We start from the raw sequence: 15,220 nt of genomic DNA on the forward strand, positions 1-15,220 counted from the left end.
CACAACCTGGGGTACCTGGTTACCTGGAGGTTACACATCATACCAGCCACACAACCTGGGGTACACCCCATACCAGCCACACAACCTGGGGTACACCCCATACCAGCCACACACTACCTGGGGTACACTCCATACCAGCCACACAACCTAGGGTACCTGGTTACCTGGAGGTTACACATCATACCAGCCACACAACCTGGGGTACACCCCACACCAGCCACACACTACCTGGGGTACACCCCATACCAGCCACACAACCTGGGGTACCTGGTTACCTGGAGGTTACACATCATACCAGCCACACAACCTGGGGTACCTGGTTACCTGGAGGTTACACATCATACCAGCCACACAACCTGGGGTACACCCCATACCAGCCACACAACCTGGGGTACACCCCATACCAGCCACACACTACCTGGGGTACACCCCATACCAGCCACACAACCTGGGGTACACCCCATACCAGCCACACACTACCTGGGCTACACCCCATACCAGCCACACACTACCTGGGGTACACCCCATACCAGCCACACACTACCTGGGGTACACCCCATACCAGCCACACACTACCTGGGGTACACCCCATACCAGCCACACAACCTGGGGTACACCTCACACCATCCATACACAACCTGTGGTACACCTCCCACCTTCCTTACACAACCTGTGGTACACCTCACACCTTCCATACACAACCTGGGGTACACCTCACACCATCCATACACAACCTGTGGTACACCTCACACCTTCCATACACAACCTGGGGTACACTTCACACCTTCCATACACAACCTGTGGTACACCTCCCACCTTCCATACACAACCTGTGGTACACCTCACACCTTCCATACACAACCTGGGGTACACCTCACACCATCCATACACAACCTGTGGTACACCTCACACCTTCCATACACAACCTGGGGTACACTTCACACCTTCCATACACAACCTGGGGTACACCTCCCACCTTCCATACACAACCTGTGGTACACTTCACACCTTCCATACACAACCTGTGGTACACTTCGCACCTTCCATACACAAACTATGGTACACCTCACACCTTCCATACACAACCTGGGGTACACCTCACACCATCCATACACAACCTGTGGTACACCTCACACCTTCCATACACAACCTGTGGTACACCTCACACCTTCCATACACAACCTGTGGTACACCTCCCACCTTCCATACACAACCTGTGGTACACCTCCCACCTTCCATACACAACCTGTGGTACACCTCACACCTTCCATACACAACCTGTGGTACACTTCGCACCTTCCATACACAAACTATGGTACACCTCACACCTTCTATACACAACCTGGGGTACACCTCACACCATCCATACACAACCTGTGGTACACCTCACACCTTCCATACACAACCTGTGGTACACCTCACACCATCCATACACAACCTGTGGTACACCTCACACCTTCCATACACAACCTGTGGTACACCTCACACCTTCCATACACAACCTGGGGTACACCTCACACCATCCATACACAACCTGGGGTACACCTCACACCTTCCATACACAACCTGTGGTACACCTCACACCTTCCATACACAACCTGTGGTACACCTCACACCTTCCATACACAACCTGTGGTACACCTCACACCTTCCATACACAACCTGTGGTACACCTCACACCTTCCATACACAATCTGTGGTACACCTCACACCTTCCATACACAACCTGTGGTACACCTCACACCTTCCATACACAACCTGTGGTACACTTCACACCTTCCATACACAACCTGGGGTACACTTCACACCTTCCATACACAACCTGGGGTACACTTCACACCTTCCATACACAACCTGGGGTACACTTCACACCTTCCATACACAACCTGTGGTACACCTCACACCTTCCATACACAACCTGTGGTACACCTCCCGCCTTCCATACACAACCTGTGGTACACTTCACACCTTCCATACACAACCTGTGGTACACCTTACACCTTCCATACACAACCTGTGGTACACTTCACACCTTCCATACACAACCTGTGGTACACTTCACACCTCCCATACACAACCTGGGGTACACTTCACACCTTCCATACACAACCTGTGGTACACTTCACACCTCCCATACACAACCTGTGGTACACTTCACACCTCCCATACACAACCTGGGGTACACTTCACACCTTCCATACACAACCTGGGGTACACCTTACGTCGTGATACACAACTGAAATTCTATCGCTGTGCACATTCACATTACTACTTTGAAAACGTGATGTGGATGCTGTACAGAAGACATCACCTGACACATCCTAGAGATGGAGTACTTAGACCTCAGATAAGACACTGACAAACATATCTCTCATTCAACCATTAAACAAGAAATATTTATGTGTATTAATGAAGCTGGTGAGATACTTACTACTTTGCTTGAAGCTGGAGTCACATACCCAGGTGATGCAGAGATCACCATCTGTATCATTAACAAAGCTGCACCTGCAAGTCACAGAAATAATGATGTATTTTGGTTACCTGAGTTTATTCTGGAGTGAAGAGTGTCGAGGTCACGGCGGGTGAGCATGAGCAGTCTGAGTGCTGCTGCCACTCCCACCAGAGTTGTCAGTAAGAGCAGCAGTGTGCATGCCCCTGGCAGACACGCCCATATTCCTCCCTGGCGCCCACTGCCCAGCATGCGCTTGCCCAGAACCGCCACGCCCGAGAAGTCAGCCTCGGGGTCTTCAGAGTCTGAGCGGAGAAGGTCGTGATGTGAGGCAGAGGAAGACTTGCGGCGGACCTTGTCTTCAGGTACGAGGGCATCCAGCTCCTTCCTCTTGCGCCGCAGCTTCTTATGACCACCTACGCCCACGCCCGAGCCTACCACGCCTGCGCATGACTCGCCGTGACTCATGGTGGCCGCACGATACTTTAGCACGAGGGAAATTGTGCCAAGGTTGTGGCCAGCGCGGCTTGATTCATGTATTGTGGCCACACGTTTTAACACTATCACAACATGTATTACCAGTCAACACATTGTCAAACTTCTCATATTAATACATTATTTTCAACTATAAGCCTTCGATCTGTTTCGCTCAAGTGTAAAGTTACTAATACTGACTGTTGGGGTTACGTAGGTACTTCAAACACTGTAACACTTCAATAATGTTGAGAGATCTGCTGACAGCTGCCGGGACCCTCGATGCACCACTTGACACTTTTAGGACCAAACTCTTCTTGGGAAACAGAAAGAGAACACTGCACTACCACGTGAGGTGAGGACGTACACTAACAGCCCGTGTGAGGTGGGTGGGACACACCATCCGCGTGAGGTGAGACACACACACCACCTGCGTGAGGTGGGTGGGACACACACCACCCGCGTGAGGTGGGTGGGACACACCGCCCGAGTGAAGTGGGTGGGACACACCGCCCGTGAGTGTGACACACACCACCCGTGTGAGGTGGGCGGAGAGATTCCCACCACCCACCGTCTCGGCCACAACTCAACTTCCGCTATGTCCCTTCAGTTGGACAAAGTTTGTGGCCAGAGCCGATAATGTTGATTCTTTCGTCCTTCCTCCGCCTCTTCAAATACTCTCAGAAAGTCGACTCTGAGAACTTGAGCAGTGATACGTTTCTTCTCACCAACTACGAGCACCAACAGTCCACTTGGCCTGTTTCAACTGGCGAAATGTTTCTCTACACAAACTATTTCACTTAAGCAAACAGTTTAACGATGCGTGTCAAGTTCTTCAGCCCTCACGGTGTTAATGTTAAAATTTGTCTCAGTGTCGGTGAAGTATCTACGTCGCTCACACGTCACTAGTGTCCCCAGAGTGACCGAGAGTGATCACTGTTACGTAGCAATAAGATCATTTTCTGGCTGCTATTATTACACATGTGTGTAGGCCGAGTCCAACTGGGAAGGCATTGGAGGAGCGATGACGAGGTAGTGTAGCACGAGGCTGTATGTACCACACTTGGCATTGCTGGTTTCTGCTGCTTCTTGCACACCACTTCTTGTTATCACACTCTCACACTCTTTAAAGTCATTTTCTACACCTGAAAATAATTTACATTTTAAAACCCAAACCACATCAGAGATCCCACCCTAAGGCGATAATTATATACACGTATTCTTAACATATTTTTTTTTCTAATTACGTAAGATGGGGTCCACCTCTAGTGGAAGTTGTGGGACACAGTCTCGGAGAAGTGGAAAAAAAGGCTTCGAGGAAAAATATTTAGATTTCTTCCTGAAGCCATTTGAATATTCTACTTCTGATAAGACAGTGATGGAGTGAATGATGATGAAAGTTTTCCTTTTTCGGGCCACCCTGCTTTGGTGGGAGACGGCCGATGTGTTAATATATATATATATATATATATATATATATATATATATATATATATATATATATATATATATATATATATATATATATATATATATATATATATGTCGTGCCGAATAAGTAAAACTGGTTAATTAGTAAGAACTCATTTAATATTAAGACCATTCTAAAAATTTCTCTTATACATTTAAAGATGTATTTTTTTAATTTATGTTAATATAAAAATTAATGATTTTGTACCAAAAGAACCTTAGGAAACTTATCTAACCTTATTATAAAAAGCGCAATTTTATTCAGCCTAATCCAACCAAATATATTTTATATAATTTTACGATAATTTAATAATAAACAAACACAATGAAATACATGTATATGTTTTCCTTCTCTCTCAAATATCGTAACATATAGTGTAAACCTGTTATATGGCACTGACAGGATGTAGTTAAAGATACAAGAGCAATTATTTTGGACACTTACTCTACCAAGTGAGCTCATAACTGCTTAGCTCACCTGGCCTCACAAAACTTCAGCCTATCTAACATGCACCATTCCTATTTGAAGCCCCGTGCATGTTTGGAGTGAACAAGGTCTCAGGGCCGAAACGTTTCCAAGAAAATGTCCGAGCTGTTTGCTCGTGTATCATATCAAACTTTGTCGAAGAAAAAGTAGGAACCGACGAGAATATGAGTGGAGTGATTGAATGGAATTAAAGCAAGGAGGAGGATGATTATGATCTGCCAATTCGCCTACTCGGTATGCTTCTTGTGGTCGACAATGATTGGTGGCAGCAGTGCCAGTACTTCCGGCAATATTGAGGTGTCAGTTCTGAGTTCTCTGACCTTCTATGGAAATAAATGGCAGTCGAATATTAATTTAGCTATATTGCTCAGGTATCTTCTTCGCCCTAGGACAGTTATAAGCTTCCACTCTGGTGAATGGAAAAAGTTGGGATTCAGGTTGTAAGTACTTAGATATTTGGGGCACAATTTGCGAATTCTCATTGTACGTTTGTGTGTGGGACAAGATCACCTCCATGGCTATCACGGCACAAGTTCAGAGTGGAGTGCTAGCGTGTCTTTACCAAGGTGCTACCAATGATGTGTAGAGGCAATGGCTTCTCAGCCTGCCCACCCAACCCACCCCATTATTCATACTAACCCACCATACTATTCACACCAACACAGCACATTGTTCACCCCACCCCACCACTGTTCACCCCGACCCACCACTGTTCACCCCAACCCACCACAGTATTCACCCCAACACACCGCTGTTCACCCCAACACACCACACTGTTCACCTCAACTCACCACACTGTTCACACTAACCCATCACACTGTTTTCACCAACACAGCACACTATTCACCCCAACACACACACACAATACTCACCCCACAAGAGCAACATTTGCATGATAACACAATCAGCCACCAGCATATCATACACCGTAAAACCCGACGCTTCCCTCCTTGGACCTCATAACACCCCCTCCCCCTCCCCTTTGGACATCAACACTTCCCTTCCCTTTGAAAAACAAGCCCCCCCCCCTTTCCACTGAGCACCTCCTCCTTTTCTTTGGCTACAAACCCCCTTCTCCATGGAGTTATCCCACCCTCCTTACAGCACAACTTTCATAAACAATCAGTATAAAGTGAAGGTGTGTGTTAGCAAGTGACAACTACTACATGTACTTCAACCTATACAAAAATTATACACCAAACAAGAGTAAGATGAAAGTGAATTATTCACTACAAAATACATAAGAATATCAGGGGATATATGTAAACCAAATGTGGGTAAGGGTCGTTTTATGCATGAAGTCTTAGAATATTCGAAGATATTGAACCCAGATTCCGTACATTCAAACAAGACTAAGATACTAGTGGTTACAAGTTTTTAACAAATTTTTAAATTACACAACCAAATGTAAAACAGAAAGTGACGTTCCATGCCGGGGCCGCTGGCAGGGTGTGGAGGAGCTGATTATTTAAAGTAAGGATTTTAAGAGGATAACAAGATAACCACACTGTACAGCTGCCTTACACTCTACGCGCCACACTCTATTGCTTCTCAGATAATTTAAATACAATTATTACTGTAATATTCAGTGTTTGTGTGAAACTGCTGTCATTTATTTCTAAAAATCAGAACCTTGTAATGGTTTCATGTGTTGGTCTTTGTGTAAGAAGATAAATATAACGAAACATTTTAACGTAACGAAAGACAGTAGTCTCAGTACGCCGGGTCACCATTTGGAAAAGACCCGGACCGGGACAAGATAGGATAGGATAGGATAGGATTTCGTTCGGATTTTTAACCCCGGAGGGTTAGCCACCCAGGATAACCCAAGAAAGTCAGTGCGTCATCGAGGACTGTCTAACTTATTTCCATTGTGGTCCTTAATCTTGTCCCCCAGGATGCGACCCACACCAGTCGACTAACACCCAGGTACCTATTTGCTGCTAGGTGAACAGGACAACAGGTGTAAGGAAACGTGTCGAATGTTTCCACCCGCCGGGAATCGAACCCGGGCCCCTCCGTGTGTGAAGCGGGAGCTTTAGCCACCAGGCCACCGGGTCACCTACAACAACAACAGTAGTCTCAGTAGTAATAATTATACTGCACCAATGCTCTATACTCTCCTTGTCTAGTTAATTTTCCTGCGCGTTTATAAATACTACCACAAGATATTTTTCTGCGCTCTAGAAAGCAACTCACTAGTAACTTTTTTTTTTTCAGCCTTTAACGTGATATATACTAACATCTATTACCCGCCTGCCCCCCATCCTCTCAAGACTTACCCTAACACCCCTCCAACTAAATAGATTCAGACACCCTTCCCATCCTACATGGACCACATATTCCTTTATGGACTCCAACACTCTCCTCATTGGATCGGGACACTATATACCCTTCCCTCCCCACCCCTAAGAGAAGAGATGTGGTGGCAGTTAGTGGGAGCCGCGCGGCGAGGTACTTGACTAGGGCCAAGAGATGGCACTACCACCTAATAACCCGCACCCCCCCCCCCCATCACCAGTCTCCCCCCCCACCACCACCACAAAAGAAATCTCCGTGTGGGGAGTTTTATCTATTTTAATATCTTGTTTACTCTTTGAAGAAAGAGATTCTACTCTCGTTCTGGGAAGTGTTTGTGTTTAACATTCGCTTGTGCGGTACAGAACACAGCATATCTTCATAATATCCGGAAGAGCACTATAAATATGGCGGAAGATGATGGGTAGGAGGAGAAAGAGCGGACAGTGACCACTGAGAGAACCAGATGGTCACAACCCGGCTATCTAGGAAAACATATGCATGGAGAGAGAGATCCCGCCGGTGGCCAATCAAAGAAGGAATGGCAGAATTTTGGAAATCTTGGAGGTCCAGAAAGGGATCTGGAAAGCTGGGACTTAGAAGGAAGAGGAGGAGGGATCTACAGAGTGGCCACTGATGAAAGAGAGAGAGAGAAAAAAAAACTGAGGATTCGGAATAGGAAAAACTGAAAAGAACAAGGAAAACCGATTACTTTTCGGAAGACAGACAGATGGCATTGTGAACTTATGAATATTGAAGTGCTATGGCCAGTAATGTGATAGACGGGGACACGAGAGGTTGAGATATGCCTGTGATGGGTGTCCAGAGCTTTCCTACATTTTAAGTCTGTCCTGAGAACAGGTTTTCCTGGTAACTGCCTCATTAGTCACTATACGGCTAGAAAAAAAACCCCAGCAGGCTCACATAGTCATTACACAGTGACAAATCAGGCACCTCCTGTAGCACCTTGTTTAGTTACCTACATTTCCTATATCTGCTGGAAGAAGGTGGAATGTTGTGCACCACAGATGTTGACAAAGCTGTGTGTTACATTATTAAAGGGGTGTAAGAGTGTACAGGGGTGGTGTTACATTATTAAAGGGGTGTAAGAGTGTACAGGTGGTGGTGTTGCACTATGATACGGGGGTAACTGTACAGGTGATGGTGTTACACTATGATAGAAGAGTAAGAGTGTACAGACACTACATCTGTCTTTGTTAACACCTGCCAGCAAGTGTTAACTTGATGTGTATTATTTAACGCTTGCTTGCAACACCTGCACCATTCCTGGAATATCCCTGCAAGAAGCCTGTAACATGCAAAACATCTGCAACACACTAGTAACACCCTTGTAACACACAAGTTAGAAACACCAAATCCAGGGGATTTCTGGGACTGGCTATTTTTTATTTTACTGATTTTTTTGTGCCACAAGAAAACTAACTTTGTGGGAAGGAATTTCACCTCAAAATTCTTTTCTCTGAGGCCAGGTTCTGGTAACTAATTTTGCATGAGAGAGAAGTTCCCAATTAATACCAGGAATACAGGTTATTGGCCAGGTACACAGGTACAGGTTGCTGGCTGGGTACACAGGTACAGGTTGCTGGCCGGGTACACAGGTACAGGTTGCTGGCCGGGTACACAGGTACAGGTTGCTGGCCCGGTACACAGGTACAGGTTGCTAGCCGGGTACACAGGTACAGGTTGCTGGCCAGGTACACAGGTACAGGTTGCTGGCCAGGTATACAGGTACAGGTTGCTGGCCAGGTACACAGATACAGGTTGCTGGCTGGGTACACAGGTACAGGTTGCTGGCCGGGTACACAGGTACAGGTAGCTGGCCAGGTACACAGGTACTTTGACTTTTTTGGATTATCCTAGGTAAACTACACATATGCTGCTATGTATGATAATTTATGTAAGTATATTCATATGTACCTGAGTAAACTTACCTGATCTCAAACACTCTCACCCAAAATATGTGCCACAACAAGCAAGGTACCTTTGATATACCTTCGACGGGTTTTGAGTTTTCCTACTCCCACAGCGCGACCCTGGGCTAGGCTTGTCTGGTACTTGCCTGGTCAACCCGGTTATTGATGCTGGCGGCCCGCTGGCTCACATATCACATCACAGCCTGATTGATCCAGCACATACCGGAAACACTTGTCCAGTTTTCTCCTGAAGACTTCTACACTGATTCCAGTAGTGTTTCGGATATCTTCTGCTAAGACATTCACTACTCTGGAACCACGGATGTTGATACAACGTTCATTTGTGCCCGTGGCGCCCCTGTTTTTCGCTAATTTAATTTTATATTCTCTCCCATATCTTTCACTCCATTATCTTGTTATGGTAATTTGCAGATTTGAAAGTAATCCCTCAGATATCTTCCACGTATATATTATCATGTATCTCTCTCTCTCTCTCTCTCTCTCTCTCTCTCCCCTCTGCTACAGCGAGTACATATTTAAAACACTGAAGCATTGATAGTAATTTTATGACCTAGGGGGGAGTTAGAACTCATGGCGAGTAAGTCGTAAAACTCCAGGCCGGTGCGTAAGCCACTGAGTTTGCTGGCCCAGTGGCTTACTCGCTGGCCTGGAATTTTACGACTCACTCGCCATGGGTTCTAACCCAACCCGTACCGTGGTCTGCTAGTAATTCCAATACGTCATTAGTTCTGTGTCGCAAATGATCTCTGTATCTGTTCCAGCTCTGATATTTCTCTTGCCCTAAATGGATCGGTCATCTCTGAACAGTAATCTAAGAGAAAGAGCACAAATTATTTGAATAGTGTCACCACTGGCACAACTTTTCTCGTTTGGAAAATTTTCAGTATCCAGCCTGTCAATTACCTGGCTCCAACACTGTCACTGCGGATGTGGCTCACACAGGTATTACGCTTCTGGCCTACGATCTCCACAAACTTTAATGGTATTGTATCTGGATAACATTAGTACAGAGCTGACGAACGTGGAGAAGAATTTTCCGCAGATTTTATGTCACAGAGGGATGATTAGGTGTTGTTGATGCAATGATTCACTGTCAGAGGTTGATGTAAGGATGATAATGTAATGATGATGATGCAAGAATGAAAACGTAATAATTAAGACATTAGAATTAAGACTTGAGGTTCTTGTTAGGATGTTGACGTAAGAAAATTACCATTAAAATGATGACGTAAGGATAATAAAGTTAACCTAGCAGTATTAACATAATGATGTTGAGGTAACGATGACGTATAGGCGTTAACGAAAGAACGATTATGTAAAGATGTTGACGTAAGGATACTGATGTAAGGTGGTGGACGTAAGAATGTTCTTTTTTTTATCTATTTCAAAGAGGGAAAGTCCTGGGGAGAATATACAGAGATCCTTCACTGAATGTACGAAGTCTAACACAAATTATCGAGTATACTGTAAGTCCCTGGAGCTGTACTTCTTGCAACGTATGAGAGATACATTATAATTTGGACATAAAAGGATTTATTCCGAATCTACACACCGAAATTACACCATATGCATGCAAAAATAAGCTCAGTGAAGAAAAAGGAGTGTAAAGGGACCACGACTTCTCTTCCCTTCACACACACAGCGTAAATTACCAACAACCCCCTTAGTTATCTTCAAGAGAAAACTTGTTTCTTAGCTACTTTCCTGATCAGCCTTGTTGATCACACCAGACACCAGGAGGCTTCATCTGGTGTGGGGGTCGTATATGAGTAATGAAGACGTTTTAAGGTTGCAGAATGTCGTATTAAGTTTACCTGTGGAAATTTGCTCAGTACTATGAGTCTTCTAAGCCTTTGTTTCCTTAAGTCTATATGTTCTCATCAGTATTATTATACCTATCCTGATGGTCACGCCTTTGTAAGTGTCAGTGTACAAGTCATCCTACACACACTAACACACTGTGTACAAGTCATCCTACACACACTAACACACTGTGTACAAGTCATCCTACACACACTAACACACTGTCTTCGCTACTTGGTATTCTTTTCATTCATTAGTTTTAAATAAACTACAAAACCATTTTCCATTCCTTCAATAATTGTTTAACCCACCGGAGTTCTTTTTCCTGTCAGTGCCGCCTGGTAATACACTGAGTCAAATGCTTTCTCTCAACTCAGGAGAATGAAGTCCCTGAGAGAGAGAGAGAGAGAGAGAGAGAGAGAGAGAGAGAGAGAGAGAGAGAGAGAGAGAGAGAGAGAGAGAGAGAGAGAGAGAGAGAGAGAGAGAGGGAGAGAAAGAGAGAGAAAGAGGGAGAGAAAGAGGGAGAGAAAGAGGGAGAGAAAGAGAGAAAGAGGGAGAGAAAGAGGGAGAGAAAGAGGGAGAGAAAGAGAGAGAAAGAGAGAGAAAGAGAGAGAAAGAGAGAGAAAGAGAGAGAGAGAGAGAGAGAGAGAGAGAGAGAGAGAGAGAGAGAGAGAGAGAGAGAGAGAGGGGGGGGGGGCGCAGGCTGGCGGGCATCTAAAGAAAGGTCTGCCAGCGACATTATAAACGTATTCAACAGAGTTTCTTCCATTAAGGAGTCGGGAATGAGACAATGAAACGTGTGACTGTGATTACCTGCCTCTCTGGTCCCGGTCCAGGTACCAGTAACTGTCCTAACCCTTCTCCTGGTCCTGGCCCTAGTCCTGGTCCTGGCCCTAGTCCTGGTCCTGGCCCTAGTCCTGGTCCCAGTCCCGGCCCCGGTCTTGGCCCTGGTCCTGGCCCCGGCCCTGGTACTGGCTCTGGTCCTGGCTCTGGCCATGACCCTAGTCCCGGTCCTAGTCCTGGTCCTACGGTTGCTTTGGTCCAGGTCTCGATATTTGGCACTTCCATAGCCTGTGGCACTAACAAAGCCTGTGGCACTAACATAGCCTGGGGTACTAACATAGCCGGGGGAACTAACATTGCCCGGGGCACTAACATAGCCTGGGTCATTAACACTGCTCGGGGCACTAACATAGCCTGGGGCACTAGCATAGCCTGGGGCACTAACAATACCTGGGACACTAACATAGTCTGGGGCACTAACATAGCCTGAGGCACTAACATAGCCTCAGGCACTAACATAGCCTGGGGCACTAACAATACCTGGGACACTAACATAGTCTGGGGCACTAACATAGCCTGAGGCACTAACATAGCCTCAGGCACTAACATAGCCTGGGGCACTAACAATACCTGGGACACTAACATAGTCTGGGGCACTAACATAGCCTGAGGCACTAACATAGCCTCAGGCACTAACATAGCCTGGGGAACTAACAATGCCTGGGACACTAACATAAATCCAGGTTCACGACCAGAGTTGGCAGGAGACAGACCTGTTTGAGTGAAACCGAGAGGTATATATATGGAAGTGAAAGGATTATACATGTGGCCAACGAACGGTGACTGGAGAGAAGCAGTGAGGGCGAGGAGGGAGAGGGCAAGAGAAGGATCAAAAAAGAAGAGAAGGGTGAAAGGGGAAGAAACACTGAGATATGGAGAGGGGTGAGAGGTACTGGGAAAGGGACGATGCAGGGAAGCTGCACAGGGGTGAATGTGCAACACAGACCAGGAAGGAATTCCTGATTGGACTGGATATTAATCGGACGTTGGGTGCATCACAACGTTGTGAGGGAGGTGTGAAGGATGACACAGGTGCAGTGTGAGGATGGGAAGCGTGAGGGTGGAGGGAAGGTGGTGTGAAGACTGAGGGGTAGTGAGAAGTGAGAGGTAGTGAGGAGTGAGGGGGTAGTGAGGAGTAAGGGGGTAGTGAGGAGTAAGGGGTAATGAGGAGTGAGGGGTAGTGGGGAGTGAGGGGTATTGAGTGAGGGTGTAGTGAGGAGTGAGAGGTAGTGAGTGAGGGGGTAGTGAGGAGTGAGGGGTAGTGAGGAGGGAGGGGGGTAGTGAGGAGGGAGGGGGTAGTGAGGAGTGAACGGTTAGTGAGGAGTGAGAGGTAGTGAGAAGTGAGGGTGCAGTGAGTGAGGGGGTAGTGAGGAGTGAGGGGCGGTGAGGAGTGAGAGGGTAGTGAGGAGTGACGGGGTGAGTGAGGGGTAGTGAGGAGTGACGGGGTAAGTGAGGGGGAGTGAGGAGTGAGGGGAAGTGAGGAGGGGATAGTGATCCCCACTACAACCCCCTCTTGCTTTTACAACCATCACTACACACTGACACAACCAGTCATGCCAACCAGCACAATCTGATACAACCAGACGCACCAACCAGCACAATCTGACACAAGCAGTCATACCAACACAATCTGACACAACCAGTCACAACAACCACAATCTGACACAACGACCACAATCTGACACAACCAGTCACAACAACCAGCACAATCTGAAACAACCAGTCACAGCAACCACAATCTGACACAGCAACCACAATCTGACACAACGACCACAATCTGACACAACCAGTCACAACAACCAGCTCAATCTGACACAACCAGCTCAATCTGACACAACCAGCCACAACAACCAGTCACAACAATCAGCACAATTTGACACAACCAGTCACAACAACCAGCACAATTTGACACAACCAGTCACAACAACCAGCACAATCTGACACAACCAGTCATAACAATCAGCACAATCTGACACAACCAGTCACAACAACCACCACAATTTGGCACAACCAGTCACAACAACCAGCACAATCTGGCACAACCAGTCACAACACCCAGCACAATTTGACACAACCAGTCACAACAACCAGCACAATCTGACACAACCAGTCACAACAGCCAGCACAATCTGACAACCAGTCACAACAACCACCACAATTTGACACAACCAGTCACAACAACAAGCACAATCTGACACAACCAGTCACAACAACCAGCACAATCTGACACAACCAGTCACAACAGCCAGCACAATCTGACACAACCAGTCACAACAGCCAGCACAATCTGACACAACCAGTCACAACAGCCAGCACAATCTGACACAACCAGTCACAACAGCCAGCACAATCTGACACAACCAGTCACAACAGCCAGCACAATCTGACACAACCAGTCACAACAGCCAGCACAATCTGACACAACCAGTCACAACAGCCAGCACAATCTGACACAACCAGTCACAACAGCCAGCACAATCTGACACAACCAGTCACAACAGCCAGCACAATCTGACACAACCAGTCACAACAACCAGCACAATCTGACACAACCAGTCACAACAGCCAGCACAATCTGACACAACCAGTCACAACAGCCAGCACAATCTGACACAACCAGTCACAAAAACCAGCACAATCTGACACAACCAGTCACAACAACCAGCACAATCTGACACAACCAGTCACAACAACCAGCACAATCTGACACAACCAGTCACAACAACCAGCACAATCTGACACAACCAGTCACAACAACCAGCACAATCTGACACAACCAGTCACAACAACCAGCACAATCTGACACAACCAGTCACAACAACCAGCACAATCTGACACAACCAGTCACAACAACCAGTCACAACAATCAGCACAATTTGACACAACCAGTCACAACAACCAGCACAATCTGACACAACCAGTCACAACAACCAGCACAATCTGACACAACCAGTCACAACAACCAGCACAATCTGACACAACCAGTCACAACAACCACCACAATCTGACACAACCAGTCACAACAGCCAGCACAATCTGACACAACCAGTCACAACAACCACCACAATCTGACACATCCAGTCACAACAACCACCACAATCTGACACAACCAGTCACAACAACCACCACAATCTGACACAACCAGTCACAACAGCCAGCACAATCTGACACAACCAGTCACAACAACCACCACAATCTGACACAACCAGTCACAACAACCACCACAATCTGACACAACCAGTCACAACAACCACCACAATCTGACACAACCAGTCACAACAACCACCACAATCTGACACAACCAGTCACAACAACCAGCACAATCTGACACAACCAGTCACAACAACCAGCACAATCTGACACAACCAGTCACAACCAGCACAATCTGACACAACCAGTCACAACAACCAGCACAATCTGACACAACCAGTCACAACAGCC

General features: G+C 46.5%; 1 protein-coding gene across 2 annotated transcripts in view; it reads right to left on the reverse strand.

The window, feature by feature from the left end:
* LOC128690707 (EF-hand calcium-binding domain-containing protein 14) overlaps positions 1 to 15,220 on the reverse strand; it is a 267,606-nt gene that overhangs the window by 87,803 nt on the left and 164,583 nt on the right. Inside the window, exon 2 of one of the 2 annotated variants that reach the window (XM_070088310.1) lies at positions 2,542 to 4,068. The exons of the other annotated variant lie outside the window; for it this stretch is intronic. Coding sequence (XP_069944411.1) covers positions 2,542 to 2,917 — 376 coding nt within the window. The 5' untranslated portion in view covers positions 2,918 to 4,068. The remainder of the gene's footprint in view (positions 1 to 2,541; positions 4,069 to 15,220) is intronic. 2 annotated transcript variants of the gene reach the window in all.

The sequence above is a fragment of the Cherax quadricarinatus genome, chromosome 24 (assembly GCF_038502225.1).
Source record: "Cherax quadricarinatus isolate ZL_2023a chromosome 24, ASM3850222v1, whole genome shotgun sequence".
NCBI lineage: Eukaryota > Metazoa > Arthropoda > Malacostraca > Decapoda > Parastacidae > Cherax > Cherax quadricarinatus.